The sequence below is a fragment of the Anguilla rostrata genome, chromosome 1, assembly GCF_018555375.3.
Source record: "Anguilla rostrata isolate EN2019 chromosome 1, ASM1855537v3, whole genome shotgun sequence".
Taxonomy (NCBI): Eukaryota; Metazoa; Chordata; class Actinopteri; order Anguilliformes; family Anguillidae; genus Anguilla; species Anguilla rostrata.
Genome location: NC_057933.1, coordinates 19,106,437 through 19,128,377, shown reverse-complemented (window position 1 = coordinate 19,128,377; position 21,941 = coordinate 19,106,437). Strand labels below are relative to the sequence as shown.

Genomic DNA, 21,941 nt, shown 5'->3' with positions numbered 1-21,941 from the left:
AAATCTTCACTGCACATAGGATTTCCGTCTCGTTCAAAACTCATATTTAAAAACAATGCCGGGGGCAACGCAATTGCATCTCAAATTCCTACATGTTATATGGTTACCATGTGCGGGATTTTTTTTTTTTGGGGGGGGGGGCAAAATCAGGTCAGACATTTATAAATCAGCTCCAGTATAAACCAGATGTCTTTCATATATCATCTTGTAAAACTATTTGTTTACTTTAAAATAATAAATATGGAGTTCATGGCTAAGGGAATTGATCTTCTGTATTGTGGAATTAAGAAATAAATAGTCGATTCATTGAGTGAGAGAGAGAGAGAGAGAGAGCGAGAGAGAGAGCACTCTGGCTCACGCAGAGGTGATTTGATATCATCTCCACGTTACAGTAATAGTGAAATACGCACAAGGCTCTGTTTTACTGATACTGTAAATAATATAACAACACATTTTTTTACGTTTTGCAATACGCTGGCTAACTACTGGTTTGTGGTTCATATCGATGCACGTAGGCTACTTGCTCTCTCTGTCAAGCTCAAACCAAGAAAAGTCGCGAAACAAGTGTAGTTCGTGTTGCATTCTGCCAACACAAAACTTCTATTTTTTATTTCGGAACACACTGGGGTTTAACGACATCAAGGGTAGATACTTTCATTTAGTCTACTTTGTGCTTCCTGACGTAGAATTTGACTGCAATTTCGCTCAATTACGTAACACGTTAGATATAGCGCGTTACAGAAAAACATGATTCTACATTTCATGTTAAGCATTGAGTGATGGATAGAGTAGGTTAGACTTCAGGGGGGCTGAACGTCTTATAAGCATGCAGGGATCAAAAAGACAAAAGTGGGAGTTTCCAAAAATAAAACCCATGCAAAGCCTCAAAAATTTCCCGGTGACTTCAGATCCAAGGAGGTGGTCAGATCTGTGGGAGCACGATTCAAACCAGAGAACTTTCAGTTTGAGCCGTAGTGCAGTTTCAGACTTGGAATCGCATCTCTGCCTGCAGTTTTCACTTTGGAGAAAAACATGAGATGCAACGGGCGGATAAACATTGAACGCAATCCATGAGATAGGCTACACAACAATCTCCTTGTGATAACAGAGCGAATTGTGAAACGATTTTCTCAAATTTTATCGTTCGCATTTTAACTTGGAGAGCAATTTCTTGCCTAGATTTTTTGTTTTGCAGTTGCGCATTGAAACTTTACCTGTGCATTATGAAAAGGATAAATCAATGAAATCTACACGCTTGCTTGCGCATTTATTTTTGTTAACAGATTTCTTCATTCGAATGAAAGAAAATCCCGCTTAGGTTGTGATTGCGGATGACTTCAGAAGCGAACCTTGTTAAGTGTAATTAAGAAACAGCCGTAATATCAGAATAATATTGGATAATTGCTTCTGTTTGTTGTTTTGGATTTGAAAATGGATCGTTTTGGGATTTTTGTTTCATTAGTATTAACTATTGTACTAGCACAAATGTGTGACAGTCAAAAGGACTTTGCAGGTGGCAGGCACGAGGGTGCAGGCGCTCGAGATGTGTGGGATCAGGAACGTGCGCGAGCCAGAAATCAGGGTCACAGTACTGGGGGAATTGGAGACGATTCCTCGGCCAGACAACCGACTGAAAGTTCGTACAGGACTCATAACAATAACTCACGTTCAGGCAGGGGGACTGAACAGCTGAAGAGCGCATTGTCACAGCAAGAAAGTAGACACGCGACTGTGGTTGAAACTGGTAGCCCAGTTACACCACAGAAAACGGATGCATCGTACAAGGAGTGGGACTCTACCGTTCCTTCGGACAGCACACGCATAACCCCAAATCAACGAACAGCTAGCAACCCATCTCAGCAAAGACACCGGATAACTACCAGGCAGAACCCTACTGGTAGCGGAAATAAACCCAGGACTACAAGTCTTAGACGTCTTGTTGGGTAAGATACAACCCTAATGAATTTTACAATATCACTGTTAATCACACGTCTTGTTCTTCTCTCAAAATGTATCGGAAATAGTTCCCACCACGAGCAAGTGGATTCTGCCTTGCGCAGATGCTCTATTAAGGCAGTAACAGATGTGACGCGCGAGTACCTTTATCATTCTGACAGTGTTTACTGGATTTGGCCAACATGTGTAGCCTACCATGCATGCGCCTCTGTGATTGGTCTAAAGTACAATGCATTGTTTGTAGTTGGTCTCTACGTTTCGCGGCATAGCTTCAGATCTCAGAGCTCATATGAGGTTGCTAGCTAGTTACCCCCCAGCCCTTTAACTGAACAGAATATTGTGCATTACTTTTCATCTGCACATTCAATCTAGATTGAATGGATTCTTTATTGAATTGGCAGATTAACATGTTCCACTAGTTTCTATCATCAGATATCCTGCGCCTTTGGAATAATCTGCATTTGTGATTCTAAGGAAATTAATTTGCCATCGCATGGTTATTGTTCTGTCTACTGTCTTTTCTCAGTTTTAAGCGCAGACCTTTCCTGTACACACTGAACATCGTTTGGACCGCAGTAAGGAATGTAAAATGATAACATCGGTGTAACTGTCACGGCTGTTGTGGTATGCCTAAAAAATGAACAAAAGTACAAATACATGTTTAAGAGGAACATTATGAAAGTTCTAATACACCCAGAGGCTTGCAGTTTGTTTACTGCCCCTTGTGCTTTACAGATGTATAAGTTACAAATGTATTTACGAATGGTGTATGCCCCTGTTACATACTTAAAATTACAGCCAAGAAAGGCCAAGAACTGATTGTCCACCCTTCCATTACCTGGCAGCCAGGAATGAAGTCTTTCCAATCAGTAGCACAATTATTGTTCAGTTAATTATCTGGGAGAAAAGAAAACCAGGGGCTTGATTTAGATTCGAGAGCCAGATTTGAGCATCCAAGGTGTATACCTTCCACGTGTAGGCCCTTTTACTTTTTACTTTGTCTTATGTCTTCTTTATAGTTAAACAAGGGTCCTGGCATAATGTAAAAAGCTGAGAGAGATCTCATTTTGTTCTCCAGCGGAACACTGGACAGAAATACAAATGTACGCTTCCACATCATTTTATTTCACTGAATGGGCTCCTCCATTCCTGCTCTCAGTTGCCCAAAGGTCTAACAATGCTGAAGTGGCCTTTCTGGATACTAGCAACAGCTGTGTGGCATAATGCTATGCCCTTATAATTGAATGTATCTGGTTGAAGGAAAACCTTCTCGAAAGGACTTGGCATTAATCGTAATGCGTGCATGTGTGTACGTTTATATATGACTGGGCATTTACGTTTGAGGATAACAAGAAATCCTTGAGAATTGAAAAGCCCAGATACTGTCCCTCCCTGTGTTTCTCCGTTTCCTTGTGTCACTTATTTTTCTCTTGGGATGCTGTCTGCCACTAGGCATGCAGTGGTTGTACAAAGCCTTGGCAGGCATTTGTAAACCTCTTTAGTGATCAGAACCACCTGTTCCCCCGACCACATTCTCCTTATGCTGAAAATCGCCAGAGTTTTGTTTTTATTTTCACTCCAAACATAGCTGTGAGATGTTTCCATGTACAGTTTGTGTGTGTGTGTGTGTGTGTGTGTGCGTGCTTGAGTGTTTTTTTATTTGTTAAATTAAGCATCATTTAGCTGGCATATCTGTTCTGTTTAATGACTAAATACTGGAAGAAATAATGTTTAACATAATAAATTGTTCTTAAAGGTTTATATTGGGATATGGAGAGAGCACCATTTCCATATTCTGCAATTAGGGCTTATTTCATAATGAGCTAAAAGCCTTGTGAGACTAACATTATTATAAGAAATAGGATTAGATATTGTGGGATATTGTATCAAACACATACTGGCCATTGCAATTGGACTACTTTGTGCATGGGTGAAATTTACAGCCTGTGTTCAGGGTTTTTTTTTTTTTTTTTTGTACCACATAGGAGCAGTGATATGTAAAGCAGAGACTGTTCTGTTGTAGTCTCATTCCTTCTGGGGTATTTCACACAACTGTACCCTGCAACCCATAATACGAAATATGCATATGAGGCACTGGCTATTCCATTGTACCAACAGTATTTCCCATAAGGTGTACCCTATATTCTGATCATAACAAATGTATTAGACATACTGCACAGCAACCAGTTTTTTATCCAGTTATTTTCTCTCCCAATTGGAATGCCCAGTCATAACTGTTGGTCTATCACATCACTGCCACATTCTCTGTCAGCTAGTGCAAGATGACATATGTCTCCCAAAGCACATGCTGCTAGAGGTGTTGGCACACTGCTATTATGACTAAATATATTTTCAAGGTTTGCTATTACTCACTCTTACACTTATTATAGCTATTGTGCAAGGGAAATCAGTATTCAGTGCAAATGAATGATTCCAGCATGCTGCTGTGGAGACATCCAGCCTATATGAGTGAATATCCACTCAATGGGCCTCATTCACGAAACATGCGTACGATCATATTTGATCGTAAACTGTGTGTAACAATGTTTCTACGAACCATTTGGGATTCATCATTTTTTTTTCTTATCTCTGTTTGTTCATGGCTGTTTCCTTATGCTAATCACATGAACACGATTTAGCATAAAATTTACAAACAGTCAGCATTCATCATCCCATACACCTGGGATATGCACAAAAACAAAGGTCTGCACATGTGTCATGAATCTCATTTAGAGTTTTCATAGGAACATTTTTATGAACAAAAGTAAGAATAATTACAGAAAAGTTTTGTGAATGAAGCCCAATGACTTTAAAAACAGTTGAGTAATTTGCCTGCTGGGAAATTGTGCAGGGCTAAGTCATATGTTTTGCCTCTTTCTGATTCATCATTACCTTAAAGTGACTCATTCATTGCTTTTGCTTCAGGCCCTCAGGGAGAGGAATGTGTCATGTACTGTATACAGCATGGTGCCTGCTCACTCACGCTTTCCAGTAATAAAGCCCTGCTTTTTAATGCCTGCATGGACTGTACCGGTCTGAAATGCACACGCCTTTGGATGACACAAGTGTTCTGTGCCCTCAACAGATTTGCACCAGTTTTGCAGAGGCAGAGTAGTGCATGTCTCAACCACCTGGACACCTTCTATATACTATAAGCATTCAGACATTGTTCTCCTGAAAGTGGAAACATTGAAATTACAGTACAATACCGGTGGAATTTCAGTTGTCTTCTTGTATAAAATGACCCTTGAAAACGGATTATATTTATTCAGATCCTGAGGTGAGGGCTGTTCATGTTCAGTCTACTTCACCAGCAGCAGTCTTTGCTGTTTTCTCAGTTGTCTGCGTCTGATAGACAAGGCCCTCAGCGACAGCTTTGCGGTTATTCTTGGAGAACTGATCGTCCGTTGAAAAATCCGTCCTTTATTGGCAGCACATTTCGGTAATTAAGTATGGAACAAATAAAGCTGATTGATTTGAGCGCATCTGGGGGGAAAACAGCGAGCGCAACTTGATTGCAAGTAGAGGAGAAAGCATCCTGTTTCGCGCAAAAACACATGTGCAAGATGTATTTAATTGCTCTCCTTTCAGTGAAAGGAATCGAGAGGCAGACTGAGCGAACGAAGACAACCTGAGCAGGAGGGAGCCAGGCTTTCATGTGGGGAGATAGTGGGGTGCAATTTCTTTGATTATAATGAGAGGTCTGAATGTCTGAGCATGTGCACCACTTCCTTGGCCTAGAAATAAGCCATAACAAGCCTGCCTGCTTTATCCCTGAAATGATTTTCTTTGGGGGAATCATTTCGTGACATGCACCCACCGACCTGCAAACGTGTCCGCGAACAGTGAGGTCGGATAACGACCATTTAATTGCAATGTTTTGCAGTAATGTAATCCCTTTAATTGCTACTAAATGTAATGTGAGGCTGAAACAGGAGGGACCAGAATGTCCCAGTCTGGCATGCGCTGCTTCACAAGTCCTCCACGGCCTAATGCCATCAAGAGCCGTGATTCCCATGAAAGACGCCTTTATTCGAGCCCCTCTCCTTTCAAAGGTATTTTAATCTCAGACGTTCCCTCTTCCCCCTTACACTTTGGTGAGCCCGATCCTGTTTGTAAGCCCCATGGCTTCCCCAGTATGGGAAAGCGGAGACCAGCATGCGCTCTGTCCTGTAGTGTGTTCTGCCAGCTGCCACATCTCTTCACTCCTCGGTCCACCACTGAACTGTGCAATCAGCATGTCGGCCATAGCTGTGGCTGTAGCACATTTTATGCATAGCTGGCGCAGGCAAACTGTAGGCCCACGATTCGTCAAAGGGGTCGCAAAGAGACAGGACAGTCCAGCTGACTTATCCCCCCCTCCCAACCTCCCCACCCACCCAGTTAATGGCTAAATAATATGCTGACCCATGGGGCTGTCATGAGCTGTGCTTGCACAGCCAAGATCCAATATCAGCCCCAGGGCATGTCTCAAACTAAAACCCAGCGTTTTCAACTCGATCTGCCGCCAAGCAACCCATCAAGCCCTTCTCTTTTACTCGTTCTGGATTATAAGGGACTAGTGTAGCTCTTTGTCCCAGCGATTGAGCCAATGAACTTCTGTGGCTCTGGCAGCTGATTTAGGGGATTTGATTACCCAATGGTGTTTCTGCGTGCCGTCAGCAAAAAATGTACATTTACTTAGTGTCACAAGAAGTTTTAATGGAACGCGGGGTTAAGCGCGTTTCTCTCGGGGATTTGAGGAAGCCCTGCGCCTCAGTACTTTTGTCTGTTTTGTATTTTTGTAATGTATCCCTATGAAACGCACCGGCACAGTGCTGGCTGATCAAGCTGTGTGAAGAATCTGGTTATTACAGTTTGAAGCTTGTCATCCTTCATTTGACTTGAGATTTACTGTACGCAAGGGCGCGGGGCGCTTTTCTTCTCCGTGTTTCTCTTTTGTCCCTCGAAGGTTCAGATAACCCCGTCGTTTGTTTTCACACAGACTCCATGTGCCGCAGAGACAAGTGTGCGGCACTGCAGTCACAGATAGAGTTACATGCTTTGCTCAAAAGTGTAATTGAATCAAATGTAAGTATGTATATTTCTCCAGGGTTTTCTCTTCGTAAGCTGTCCCCGTTTAAAACAACTGGAGCTATTGGTTCTCTTTAAGACTTTAATCTTTACAGATTCAATTTTGAACCAAAAGCGCTCTTTGTCCAGCTGTTAGTGCAGAAATGCACGTAGATTTCTCTGTTTACGTATCTTAAATGTTGCCATTGATTTTATGTTCCGTAGGCCCAACGTATGTGGAGGACAGCAATGCTGTTCTGGATGGGCTGTGGCCCCGGGGACAAATCGATGCATCAAGCGTAAGTACACAACCCACTTTCAGGTCTTCTTTGACTAGCGGTTGCGGGTGATTTGTAGTACTGTTTCGGGCCGGCCTTTGGCTGAGGGTGCGCTGTCTGTTGTTGACTTCACTTTGGATTTTTCCCAGGCCAAAACCCATTCATTTTATTGGCATTACACAGCGCTTCAAATACTGTCACACATCCCGTAAACATGTCTGCAATTAGAATGGGCTCTTCATAATCTAGGGGCGTGCTCAAATTCCTTTAAAGAATATGGAAGCATTTTCATACCAAAATATTTATTACTACTATGTTGACAAGATGGCTCATCAGAGCAGTTCTTGCAATTGTAGAAGAAAATGTTTCTTTATCTTCTCACGGGCTTGACAGTAAACAGAAACAGGGTTTTCGTTGCAGTCCTAATCAAAGTTTGCCATTAGTTGAGTGGATAAGGAAAAAATGTTGTTTTTTTAAACTTCCACAGTTTAAATTTCCTGAAAACATTACTCCATGCTGCTTAAGCCTGTGACCTTTTAAAAAAACTCACTTTTATGCTTGCAGACCAAAGTGATTAAGCTACAGTTGATGACTTTTTGAAAAATATTCAGACCTCATAAAAATATGGATGACATCATTTCTATAGTCTGGAGACTTCTGAAAAAGATGAAAATTGATTAGAGCTTTTGAGGTTACAGTGAGCATAAGGAATCCAGCTAGTACATAAAAGCAGCTATGACCATTTACATTTTTTGACATTTCATTTTCCAGAGTTCTGTGTTACAAGATAATCCAGTTCTTCCAAAGGGAGTTTTAGAATGCAGCATGCTGTCTTACTTTCTGGGTACTATTAAAACCTTTATGAATGTACGAAATGCTAAACCTAAACTAATTTGCAATATAATCAGAAAAGAATCTTTCTTTAGGTAGGTGCACAATCATTATAGGCTCATATTTCTGGATGGCGCACAGCTGCTGAATGTAATGAACCAAAACAGCAGTGAACATGGGGAGAATACAGAGCTGTTGACATGGCGAAACCGTGACAACGCTTAGCTATCTGGCTATCTGTTATCATTTCAGCACCAGACACTCATTCGAGATTCCTTTGACCAGCACATCTCTATGGGGTTATGTTCACTGCTCTGTCTAAGGCTAAGTGAAGAGGCTAAGTAAAGTGGAAAGGAAAATGTTGCCCTCTCCATTGCAAAAATAGAGTTAAACACTGTGATTAATATGAGTGTAGACTGCTTTACACCATTGGTCTTCATTTGTGTGATACTGAGATGTCCAGTGTATATAGTGTCATCAGTACAGCTTCTCAAGATTGACGCTCACAGTGAGGAAATGTTGGCTAAGGAGCAGGGAGAAAATCCCTCACATCAAGCACACTGTATGACTCCTCTCTGCTGTCTTTTATTATGCAATGAAACGTCAATGTTTGGACAAGATGACCTTTTTAAGAAATCCAGAAGTTCAGTTTTTCAAAAGAAAATTAAACCCAGTTCACAAATATTCCAGACTGACCTGCAATAAACTGCTGTCATGGACGTGCTGTTGATTTACGTTGTGAAGTACTCTTCTCTTGTTTTTATAACACCCCTCCCCATTTAAGAATTACGATTTGTGAAAATAGATAACCACCCATGCATTAGTTTTCAGTACACTGGTACCAGTGTTGAAACTGTTGAGAGGAAACCATATAATGTAAACAGTGGTGGCAGAAAATGCTGGTCTCTTGCTCAGTGCAGCCATAAGGATTTAATGAGCTCTCAAGGGGGCCATTCCTCCCATTCTCTTTTAGACATTGCATAAAAACCATTATTAAAAGGGTTTGTCACTAGGAGAGCAATTGATAAATGCTAAAACACCATGCACAAGGCTCAAAGTGAACTTATTTAATGTGGGTGAGATACAGAAAGAAATGCTGAAAGAAAAGCGCATTTATTTAAGCGCAATACTGGGAACAAGAATCCCTCACCTTCTGCAGTTTGTGTGACTTCCTCTGTGAGAAATATCAGCTCCTCTCTGGAATCTCTGAGGAAATGCTAGACAAGCCTGATACGGTTCCTTATGGTTGCTGCATGTTATATCTCAGCCTGGAAAGGAGGCAGTTGTTTGCCTTAACATGCTTCCTTTAAATTAACTAGCCCAAAATATTATCAAAAATAAACACTAAGAGTGTGTAAGACTCTTACCTAACCCAAAATATTATCAAAAATAAACACTAAGCATGTGTAAGACCCGTACCTAACCCAAAATATTATCAAAAATAAACACTAAGAGTGTGTAAGACACTTAACTGACACAAAATATTATAAAAAATAAACACTAAGCATGTGTAAGGCAGCCACAAAACTGGAGGTGTTCGTGGTGTTGTATCAGTTGTCATGGGTCAGGCCATGTCATAATGGCATATTCTAAGAATCGTGATACCGAACACTTTCTCATTCATTCAGCAGCGGTGCTCTCATTTAAAAAAAGGGAGGCGAGTGAACCGGGTCACATTTAATGAAATGGCAGAAGAAAATATTCTGGTGGCGGGAGGCACTTTTTCAATTTTTGGATGAAGTGTGTGCACAGCCATAATAAACAGAGAAAGTTACATTTACAATCGGAGGTCTGTGTTGATTCACGATCAGGTTTCATAAAACCCACTGTTTCGAGGGCCCACCAAATTATATTAAGCAAGGCTGTTTTGTAATGTCCACCTGATTCTGCATTCCTCCTGTAGTTGTTGAGTTACACGTGTTGCTTTAGATAGTACAAAGTAGGTGGTCAGAATTTCAGTATGGATCATTTAGTTTCTTGAGCATTTGGTGCATTTTATTAATTTAATGTTTATTTAATAGGGACAGATACAGTTTAAATAGAGTATTACAGAAGAGCATCACGGCATTTGTAGCTTCTGATAATTTACAATTCCTGTCTCCAGATAGACCTTTCTTTAAAAAAAAACTAAAAAAAAAAAAAAAAAAAAACACATTTGCAAGAAAAAGGTATAAAAACTGTCAAAAGCCGTAATTAAGGGTGTAACCACTCTTTATTTTTGTGTGACCACAAAACTGTGCGATGCGTCAGTTAACATGTAATTAAAATTGAAGTGGTGGATATTGGTGAATAATTACCCACTTGTATATTTTAAGTTGTGTAATTTGAGCCGAATTTTACGGCCTTGCAAGTGTTACCATATTTTTTCCCGTAACACTTCATATTTGGCAAACAATTACTTTTTCTTTTTGTACTGTACATCTGGTATTAAACAGTGTCAAAAGCAAAAGCAATTAAACATAAACGCTAGCTGATGCAGACATTTGAACGGAGCAGCCTGTGAGAGGATGTAACTGAACTACTCACTAGCCTCTCTGCTACAGCAATTGAGGCAAATGGATAAATTGTTCTTTTTCACATCGGCTTTATAGCCATTCAAGTTTTATTGAGATGGAGGTTTCTTTTTATTTTTGACCACCGTCATTTGTTGTAAACTGGAATAGCAGGGTACCCGAAAATAGCCATTTTAGAACGGTTATCTTTAAATTTTACAGGCACCAAACACGAAAACCACACGCATATCTGCACTGAAACATGTCGCTTGTGGGGACATGTCATCGGAACAGCCTGCGGAAATGGAAATGTACTTCATCTTGAAAATACCGGGCTGCTTTAAATGGTGCAGTTGGGCTGAATAAAGTTAATTTTAGGAATATTTACCATGTCTCCTAAAATAATAAATCCTATATACAGCATGTCGTATAATGCTCAGAGAGCATGTTCTCTGTGCCGTGTAACTTGGCCCCAAGCGGCTCTCTGGCTTTGCACACAGTCATACTGTATGAGAATTCAGCTTGCTCCATTAGTTGATAATAATAATAATAATAATAATAATAATAATAATAATAAAGTTAACATAATGATTCAGATAACAGTAGTAACCAATGCAATGACTTTGGCTTTTTGCCCTAACCACTACGAAGAAGAAGCACCTCAACCTCACTTCTCAAGTCCTAGTGAATGGTGTTCAAACTGTGCCACAAATTAAAGTAAAGAGTGCAACAGACGTCACTTAAATGAAATGAGCAAATATTTTGAGCAGAAAAGAAAATAAAGCACCTCTTCGAAACTTTAAACACAACGGGTTGGCGAGTCCCCCTTCCATCCCTGCGCCATCTGGTCTCTCTTAAGTGCTTGGCCTGAACCCGGGTGCGATGGTACAGTCAGCAGAGTGACTCTCGCACTGTGACCCGGCCGAACGCCAACACAAGCGCCACCGCCTGCTCTGGGAGCGCTCATGCGGAAGACCTCCGGAGAGATGGCAGTTCCTCTGCTCCTCCGACGGTTGGGTTTTGTGCCGAGTTCAAGGGAGCAGCTTGGGTCCTGTCGCAGAGGGACGGCTGCATGAAAAAAAAACTGGTTCACAAAGGGGAAAAACAGAGGAAGGACCATCCAGTAGGGTAGAAAACAAATGACATTAGCCAACACGAGTGCTGCTTCAGTAAGGAAATATAAAGGAAATGGAGCTCTGGAACGTTGTCTGTTATTAAAACTGTCATCCCGGTGCTAAGTGTAAATCACAATGTAGCCTGAGCTGCTGCCTCTGCAGGTTTTTACAGATAGGGGCTGGTTTGATGTCTGGCCAGAAGACCTCGGAAACATTATTAAAAAAGATGGATGTTTAAAAATAGAAAACTGGTCGTTAAAACTAGAAAGCCTATGGTTAATGATTGAAAGCATTTTTGGAAAGAGGGGTAGAAAGTGTAGCTTCCATGTTGTGCAATTCTGAGGAGAAATGCCCCCAGTCCTCCTTCATCTTGTGTGAGTTGATGCCAGATGAGAAGACTACACAAGAAGGTTGTTTGTACAGACAGCAGCTTCTGCACTTCCTGGCACGATGTATGTTTTCCCCTAAGGAAGTTGATTATGAGTTGGACTTGTATATTTTGTGATATTCACTTTTAATTTTTTAACATGCAGAATGTATAATCCCAGAGGGAAGTCCACAGAGAACACAGGAATCGGGAACCAACAAACAAAAATAATTTTGAATTTGTTTACCTCTCAGCATTGCTTCTTTGATCATACTGTAGTGGAAATTAACTACTAGGCTGTAACTCTTGAGTGAAAGCCAGGAATTTCCAACCTTTGAAATGAAAACACATTTGGGAAGGAACAACAATATGTAAACTGCCCTTTCTTTGTTTGTCATACTTTAGATGTGTATGCATCCGTGCTATTCCGTGAGTTGTATGTTAAGTACCCATGTTGGTTTAGGGAATTCTTGACTAACTTCATTGGAATTCATAATATACACTTTTTCTCTTGCTCATAGCGCTGAATCGAACCACAGCTGGTCTCAGCGTGAGAATTAGCAGCTGGTTGCCATCCAGATTGTGTGTGCCCTTCTCCTGCCCTATCTACATCATATATTAGTACCTGTTACCACATTATCACCTGTTTATATCTATAAGAGGAGAAAGCATTGGTCAAAATAAAGCTGTAGCTTTTGTCTCCTTTTCTCAAAAGGAATGTATGAGTCTGGCTTTACACTTCATCTCAAGTATAAACCATTCTGTCAGGGGTTAAGGGCAATGCAAGCAGTGTGAAGATGTGTTCCTCTGGATGGCGTACAGGTGGTTTGGCTGCAGGTCAAACTGGAATTCATGAATAGTGCTGACTTTCTCAAATATTGATACACTTAGAGTAAAACACAGAGCTGCCTAAAGGGTAGCACAATTTACAGTTAGAAGACTTTTCTTGTTGATACCAGCACCTGCATTTCACTTAATGTGGTCATGTTGCTTGAAGTTGAAATACGCCTACTTGATGGCAGAAAATAGCTCTTGTCTCATTTTGGGAATTCTGAGCAATGAATGTAACAGAGATGTGATCGAATCATTGTTTTTGATGACGGTCCCCTAAGAAATAAAGTTACTGGGACGTTTCAGGACCATGTTGGCAAGCGCTATAAAATGGAGCCAGGTGTGACAAGGCCCCCAGCTGTAGAGGTCCTCTCTATTTATTTTTGTATTTATTTACAAGTGAGGCTGAAGCCCTTGAGGCCTAAAGAGCGCATCTGGTTTTTGTATCTCCTCTGCTCTTACGAGAACAGATGCCAGATCCTCACATCTGTTCTACAAGAAAGCTGCCATTTGCACCGAGAGCAGGGGCCACGCAAGTAAAAGTGGAAAACGCATCGCGATGAGAGCCCAAGTGCTTTGGCAGCCGGAGAAGTAGACGGGAGGACAGAGTCATGTCTGCATGTATGTACCACTCGCGGTGTATTCGGTGACTTTGGCTCAGTGCCTGAAAAAAGAGACAACTCCCCGTGGACCAGGCACATTTCAGCAGGAGCTGCAGGAAGCTACCCTGTGAGCGGCCAGGTCTCCTAAGGACTTTCTGACGCATGGACAGAGGGAGTCCCACAGTTACAGCGGTACTGTAGGTAGTTACTCCTAATATGAACCGGGTCTGCTCAGTTCTTGTCCTATGTTAAGGGAATTGCAATTGTTGAGACTGCGGTCTTCTCCAGCAGGATTGGCAAATAGATGGAACTGGGAGCTGGGAATTTCCAGAGTGGAAAAGGCTCAGTGAAACTATTAGCCACATTAGAGTGTGGTTTAGCTTAAACTCGGGCTGTCCTGTAGGTCTCCCATGAAGCCCTGGGCTATGAATTTCAGCCTTTGTGGTCAATTGCTCCACCCGGCAGGCCAGACTGTGACAGTTGCACATGAACTTAAACGATAATCATTTCCAGAAGCTCAAGGAGTCATCTAAGATCTTTTATTTTTGTGTCCACAGAGGTGATACTCCTATAACCCTGGCAACAAATGTCATCATCTTGCCTCTTCAACTCTGTTATTTAATTAGCATCCTACACAAAGCCACAGGGAAGAGGCAGAATGTTTGATTACTTGTAATGCGGAGGGAAGGAAATAACTCATGAGTTTTGCTCTCTGAAACCATGGGTACCTGGAAACAGCCACTAAATGCAGGTGACTGGAATGCAACTCACCTTGTTTAATAGTTATTGCAGATATCTGGATGTCTCAGGCTGTTAAATTACCAACACTCCTCCTCAGGGTTGGATCATAAATCGGCCCAGGGTCTTGTTTCTGTCTCACAACAGACCGACTTATGCAGCCTAATTGAATAAAAAGGAAGTCTGCTTCGTTGATCTGAGGTGGACTTGCAGTTGTGGATGTGATTCATACATAGTGAGTCAATTCTATCAGTTCAGATTACCAGACAAAATGTCCACTTGCATTTACAATACCCATAAATGGCAGGTGCATTAAGGTATTTTAGGGTTTCTTAGGATCAGATTGGACTTTATACACATTTCCTGTTGTAACACGATCACATTAACTCAGAACAGCTACCTCAGCTGACTCTCTCGGTGTGTGCACTGTCTGAAAAAGGAGTATGGTAGGCATCTGGTTTTGTTCTCTAAGTATAATTCCTGTTAATGTTCCCTCATTAACTTTAGAATATTAATCTAAAAGGGTACATTTGGCATACCTTTGAGGGTACTGCCCCAGTGACAAGCCTTTGTACCCCTAGAGGTACAATTTTTACACATTTGTTCTGACAGTGTGCAGCATTGCTGCTGGAAACTCTGTCTTTTACCCTGATTAAGGAATTTAGTAATTGATCTTAACTAAAATTCTTGACACTTAGCTTATTGATTAACAGCAAAATTAATGAGCATTTTACCAGCAAGCTTGTTCTGAACAACTTTGCGCTTCTTGATGGCAGTCAGTATCATGACCTAGATCTTGGACTTGTGTAACAAGGGTCATGGGTCTGTGTATGCTATAGAGAAGCTTTTTGAGGGAAATGGCATTTGCCCCCATTCTTTTAAGGTACTGAGATGGTGAAGGTCTTTTCACTATCCCCTTACAAACCAGCTGGTTGCAGCCATGTGATGTACCTCAGCCTTCTGCACAATGAATGTTAGCCTCTTAAATACTTACAGAGTCATAATCAATCACTGTTATTAGTGTGGGGGAAGGCTTGTCCTCTTGGCCCCTCTCTGTTGGTAATTGGCTTAATAGCATAGTTTGCAGCGTGGAAGGAGAACTGTACTTACCATGTCTCACCATGGAGGGAGAGGTGCTAATGTGTCCATGCTGTGCTTTTTGTCCTGCTTCAGCCTGTGAATACAGCAGGCAAGCCAGGCTCCGAAAAAACTATTCACTAGTCTTTAATTATGGCTGATTTTCAGCCATAATTATGCCTAATTTTACTGAAGCAAGCGAGATATACTTTAAGTGTTAAACTTTGCTGTGCAGAGTTTTATTTTATCATGTGAATGCAAATGGAATGGCTGAAAGTGCGGGAAGTGAACCCCAAGGAATGGATTGTGCTTGATTTACAGAGCGGCCCTTCATCATTAGAAAGGTGCATCTTTCAAGAAAGAGAATAAAGTTGTTTCCGGCCACTTTAAGAGCTGGAGATTGACGTGCGGTGGAAAAGAGTTCCTTTTTGATTGCATTCCAGCTTTCTTTCGCCTGCTGAGCCACACAGGGCCCCATCCAACCTAAAATGACTCCTCTTGGAGAAAGCCTGCCATCTCGTTTCTAGTGAAAGTCACGCTCTCGCACAGAATTCTTCCTTAATTTGATCATATCCACACTGCTATTGGAGACAGATTAAAACCTTCCAGTTTGGAGACGTTTGGAGACACCATTAGTAATCGTCTAAGTTTTGTTTCTTCCGGCCAGAATTCGGAGTCACAATCCTTCATTTTGAAGTACAGTAACGTCATGCAGACCATACGTCCAAGCGGTTGGGTTGGGAGACTGTAAAATGGCCAGAAAGCACAAACTCTGCAGGGTCGCTGATGTTAAAGTGATAACTCTTCTGCTCGTACACTGCCTTCATTGTATTTAGCAGAACATGACATTGCTACTTGAATACAGTTTTTTGTGTGTGTATTTTTGAATGGGTCTTTTTATATAACGGCGCTGATGCCTTAGTCATCTCCCAATTTCCCTTCCATGATCCTACTGCTCCTGTCATTTTTAACAGCACCCTGAGACTTTGGGTGCTGAAATGATGCATCCTGTTTTTGCCTGTAAGGCAGGGCTGTTACATTTGCAATGAGAAAGTCAGACGTCTATTTTGTTTGCTGTGGCAGTACGTGGTACACCTGCAACTCTGGTCGTTTCTGGCCACAAACAGATGATCTCTTAATCAGTATTCATGGCTAATCGCAGTGCCAATGGCCTTTTCATATAGAGGACAATGAAGCCTTGAACAGCACAGTTAGCAGCAATTTAGTGATTTGGCTACAACTGTGCTTTGAGTCCAGTCCAGAGAATGCAACTTGTACCATTGAGCTCAGTAATGTGTGTAAAAACCCAACAAGAGACATGGAGAAAAGTGGATTAGTCCCACAAAAGCTGTATCCTTTTCTGAGTTTTAGACAACAGGGCCTGGTTCCCCACTAAAACAGCACCACAATCTAATCTCTGAGTTATTCCCCGCCGGCTTGACTTCAACCAAACTTTCTTTGATAATGAATTCTTTCAGAAAACAACGGCATATTTGCTGTACTTAATCTGCACATCATGGCGTAATTAATGGCATCTGTGCTCTATTAAATTCTGCTTTATTTTTTATTTGTTCTCACTGAAATACGTAATTGCTGTATTTACTGTACTATCGTAATCTGGGCATTAAACCAATTTAAGATTATTCCACTGTTGAAAGCAGACCATTTGATACTGCACGCCATGACGGATGAAATTGTTTCTCTATTGTCTTGGCCAAAGTAGCTGCTTTGAGCAGACCGTGCACTTATTTGAAGCATATTTCTGTCGTTCTGCCTCAGTGTTCTCTGAGATGTATATAACCTTTTTCAAGTGTATACAAAATGGATACAAGTGCTGGGCTACTCTTTGGTTTTTGCAACTATTCAGGTAGACATACATTATGCCTTTGTAAGTATCAGGACATAAACATTCAGAGGTAGGCTAATTATTTGCGCTGATTTAAAACCCTGAATGAATGACATGTAGCCTGCTGTGGTATTTTATGTCAGTGGTTATTGACAGGACATATTTATGAATGATATGGATGATTGTTTACTGTAGTCGCTTGTAAATTTTATTAAGGGATTGTGCATTTCCATATAATAGGCTACATTTTAGTGTGAAATATCTTGCTTCAACAAATAGTCACTAATCACATAACCTCTTACCAAACAGTATCATCCTGTTACAAATCATCCTGTGACTATAAGGAGTCTTGTGTGGAAGTTTTTTAATAGTTTTAATTAAACCAGGGCTGCATAGCAATGTCTTATTTATGTTGTTCAAGGGAGCATAGTTAGTAGGCTACTTTATGCAGATACATGCAGTCTGTGTACAGGTAGGTAACCTGTGCTTAAAAAACATATTTTTCCCCCCACATGAGCAGTCCGTAAATGCCTTGGCCTCATCTGGCGATGCGGTTGAGTGCGAAGTGAAGTAATTGGTACACAGGCAGACGTGTAGCCTTGCGCCGATTTACAGGCCCAGGGCGGAGGAGCCAGGGGGTTATGCAGTGCACAGTTCAGGGGCATAACTCTCCCTGACAGGCCGGAGAGCTTTATAGGCCATTAGACGGATCCTGTAATCAATACGCACCGTGGCAAGAGGCCGTCATTATCCAGGCTCGAGGCTGGACGCTTTCAATTTGCTTCACAAACTGGGGATGAGAGGTGGGGGCCGCCTTCCCTTTACCAGCTGTTGTCTGTCTGCATGTTGGATTTTCTCCCTGTTCGGGCCGACTCCACTGCATGTTTTTCAAATTGCAGCTGAAATGAGTTACCACACTGGGTCCGAGTGTGCAGTGGCCTGCAGTTGATGAAGATGTAACAGCTAGTCTCTTCCTGTGGAGTACTCGCAAACAAAACCCATGTTTGGAGAAATGTTTTGCATGTTGATGATTGGTAGGTGTATAGCTTTGTTCCTGCTCTTCAGCATAGGCAGGAGGTAATAATCCTCCTAAGGAACGTTTTGTGTACTCATGTGCATTAATATTATGTGCAGCTGTATGTGTACTATCTTTTTGACAAGTCTGTATTTTAAATAGTTTAATCGTCATAGCCATCAGAACCAATACATCTGACCCCAGCATTGCTGTTTCCGTCATGGCAGTGCACATTTTGACAGCCTGTGCCTTTTTGTAAGCATTGTGATGGGTCATGCAGGGAGAACATGGCTCTCAGATATTAATTTTGTCACATAGGCCCAGCAAACAGCACTCTTTCACATTGCTTCATTTTGAACTTGAATACAAAGTGGGTTTCATATCATGCATCTCTCTCTCTCTCTCTCTCTCTGTCATTCTCTCTCATTCACTTGCTTGCCTCACAGTCATATGGAAACCATTTAAATATTCTCTGGTAGAGGTATTGTGATGATTTTTGGTGAATACACAGTCTCAAATTGTCCACCCCGCACAAACCTATGCCATAATGCTTTCTCACTTAAAAAATGTTTCAGAGCTCCGCTCATTATGGGCTTAGTGAAGAGGACTGTGGACGCCACACCGTTCCGAGAGAGCGTGGCTAATCCCAAGGTACACAGTGTCATGGGTCAGCCGCAGGTTAAAGCCCAAACTACTGTACAAGCTGGGAAAAACCAAGCTGTAACAGAAACATAAGAATTCGACACTGCAATTCAGTGAAACGCTATTCCAGCCAGACCCATCAAAAAAAGGAAATTCCTCGGTCTTACCTCTTCCCAAGTACTGGACCACCCTGAGAGTATTTTCTTGGTAATAATTATTAAGGTCAGAAAAATGAAAGTGGATTTATACTTTCATTACTGGTGGCTTTCATACTGAATGGTTATAGAGGCACACCAGTCAAAATCTGTGGTGGAGCTACTGTGGTCACATAGCTGAATGATTTACGTGGGATCTGTGAGTTGCTAGGCGCTGATCTATAACAATTTTAAATTCTTAGTGTGGTTAAGGGTGCTGAGACCTTTACTCAGGGAAAAAACGGAGCTCAGACTATACTGTTGTGTCTGACTTTCAGAAATGTGCAGAGTTTGCTGATAGTCCATGGATGCTGCCAGTTCCAAACTCCAACATTAGATTTCCTCCTTGGCATAAGGAATAACTTTCCTATGTATATCTTGAATAGAGCTCTATGTTTTCAGTGACTGGGTTTTCTAACCTGTGCTTTTATCACTACATCTATTTCCACCCGAAGACAGAATTGACTCATCAATTTATAGAGATTACTCTTACTAATTAAATAAACAACAGCTTTCAATGTTCTACAGTTATGTTGGTGATTCTTGACAAATTGAATGAATTAATGTATTGAATTATTTTTAGGGCCAGTTGGCATGTCTGATTCTGTTGTTATTTTTTCATAACAAATAAAAATTTGAGATGATACAATCATTCAATCATTTTCAAAATGTATTTGGTTGCGCGTCAGGTGGCTTCATGAGGACACTATATCAGTATGTTTAAATATTAATACTGAGTCCCAGCCTATAGAAGCCTGGCCCTGAAAATGCCACATCCTAATCATAATTTATGGCAAATTATAGATTTCAACAAATGCTTCCCTTAACAAGGACTCGACAGTGACCTGAACAGTTGTTGTTTATTTCTTAAAAGTCAAATGAATATTTCTTGTCCACAATCCACACATTAATTTGGAGCTTAACTGATTCTACAAATTGATTTTATTCTATGATTTCTCATCAAACAAAAAATATGTACCATTACATATCAGACAGAATTCATCTGATATCCGATTTCTTTCTTTGAGTGAGGATTTATTACTAATTCGGGTTATATGTGATAATAATAAATAGAAAGATTACAAGATATTTTGTGTGTTTTTATCACTTCAGTTAGCTGGTGCCTGTTCTCTAATGAAGTCCAGCCTGCTGATAGAGTGGAACACTTAACCTCATAATTATTTTTGACAGGACTACAGCTCTTCCCAATGAAGAGGAATGTTTGATGTCAGGAACACTGACCTCCATATCTATCTTACGAGATGTGTTCAGTAGCTCAGAAACATCAGCAACGTGCCAAAGAATCAGCTGTCACTTCCTATCCATTTCAGTCATATTGCATAGTAATGTGTTTTAAACTAAATTAAAAGGAATCACGCCAGGCACTGTCTGTATCACGGACCTTGGCTAGCGAAAGAAGCACAGGCCGTGTGTTATGACTTCTTTCCAGTATTAAGCATGCCTTGATAGTTTCAACTAAAGATCAGAGGTTTGGACATGAAACTTTGGCTGTTTTAGTAAGTTTTTATCATTTTTTTTGTCTGTCACAGCACAAGTTCCCGCTAAACCTTTTAGTGTGGCTTTTGCTTGATTACTCATTCTGGCTGCCTGTGCTATTTTAATTCAGAAATGACTTCGCGCTGCTCTTTGACACCCGACCAGAGCTGCAGAGCCTGTGCCAGGGCTTTGTTACAGCTCACAAGAAGAGGCTGAGAATGGAGCTAGGCCCCTCACATGCAAATGTAAGAATAGAGCGTGACCTTATCAAACTGCAGGAGGGCACTCCAAGATGATATCATTTCCCAAGAAGGCATTTCATTATTTATACTGTTTTGAAAAGACCAAAGATAAAGTGAAGCGGTGTCAGTATCAGTGACCTTTGAAAGGAAATGGAGGAATTTTTATGTGCACTTGAGTAATGTCAAATATTCAGGCTTTAACTGAATAAGTGGATTGTAAAAATTTGATGGGTTGGATTACTGTGAAGTGAAAGGGGTGTAGAGGAGAACTCCAGTGACTAGGAGCAGCCTCGGGACACCACAGTGAAAATTACAGGCCAGTGGCAGAGGGCATAGAGGTCTGTGGTCAGTCTCATGCACACTTTCACACAGTTTAATGGGCCTATACGCGACTGTGGTGGCACTATTTACAAACCCTTTCCTCCTTATAAGGGCTATAATTATTTTAATATGAATTCTATGGGGTTTATATTTTAATTTTATTTGGGGCCCTTATTCTGTATTCGGTATGAAAGGGGTGATAGCAAAAATGATTAAAACATTGTTTTCCAAGTATTTCTGTAACTATTGTATCAAGGTTAACTTGGCCCCAAGACAAAACCAATTTCTGGGAAATTGTGTAATGAACAAGTTCATAATAACCAATTTATAGCTTATCCATTATTAATTATGTTACGAAGCCACACTGCTTAAGATGTATATTTGTAAGAAAATAATTAGATATGTATGGATTTTCCCCAATTGATACTTCCAACACGACTTTACCATTAACGTGCAATGCCTCTCCTCCGCGTGGGACGATGTTTATATGCTGCTCTTTAAAGGCGGGCCGGCTGCAGCGTAGCTTGGGTGGTCGCGGTGCGCTGACATCCTGACTGATAGTCCTGCGCAGCGTTTCGGCCGGGGGCAGGAAATGCATTTAGGCTCCATGTTTACTCGCGAGCTCGCCCAGCGTGATGGGATGTGAGCGCCGAGGGCCCACAAGCCCGGTGGAAGCCAAGCGCGAGGGTGAAGGTGACAGTAAAATCTCAGGGCCTCCTCATAAAGACATTTTGGCTCTGTTGGGGCCCACGAGGGAGCTTCGATGGAGCCCCTTTCCTCTGCTCTCACGGCTGAGGCCCCCGGTAACAGCCAAACTCTTTAGTACTTCTGGGAACATGACGGCA

The 21,941-nt window shown here is 41.3% G+C and overlaps 1 protein-coding gene across 1 annotated transcript in view; it reads left to right on the top strand.

Annotated features, from left to right (window-relative positions):
- Positions 1 to 884: 884 nt before the first annotated feature.
- The window catches only part of LOC135250888 (latent-transforming growth factor beta-binding protein 2-like), a 108,768-nt gene continuing 87,711 nt past the window's right edge, over positions 885 to 21,941 (top strand). Inside the window, exons 1-2 of the mRNA XM_064327679.1 lie at positions 885 to 1,943; positions 7,234 to 7,307. Coding sequence (XP_064183749.1) covers positions 1,432 to 1,943; positions 7,234 to 7,307 — 586 coding nt within the window. The 5' untranslated portion in view covers positions 885 to 1,431. The remainder of the gene's footprint in view (positions 1,944 to 7,233; positions 7,308 to 21,941) is intronic.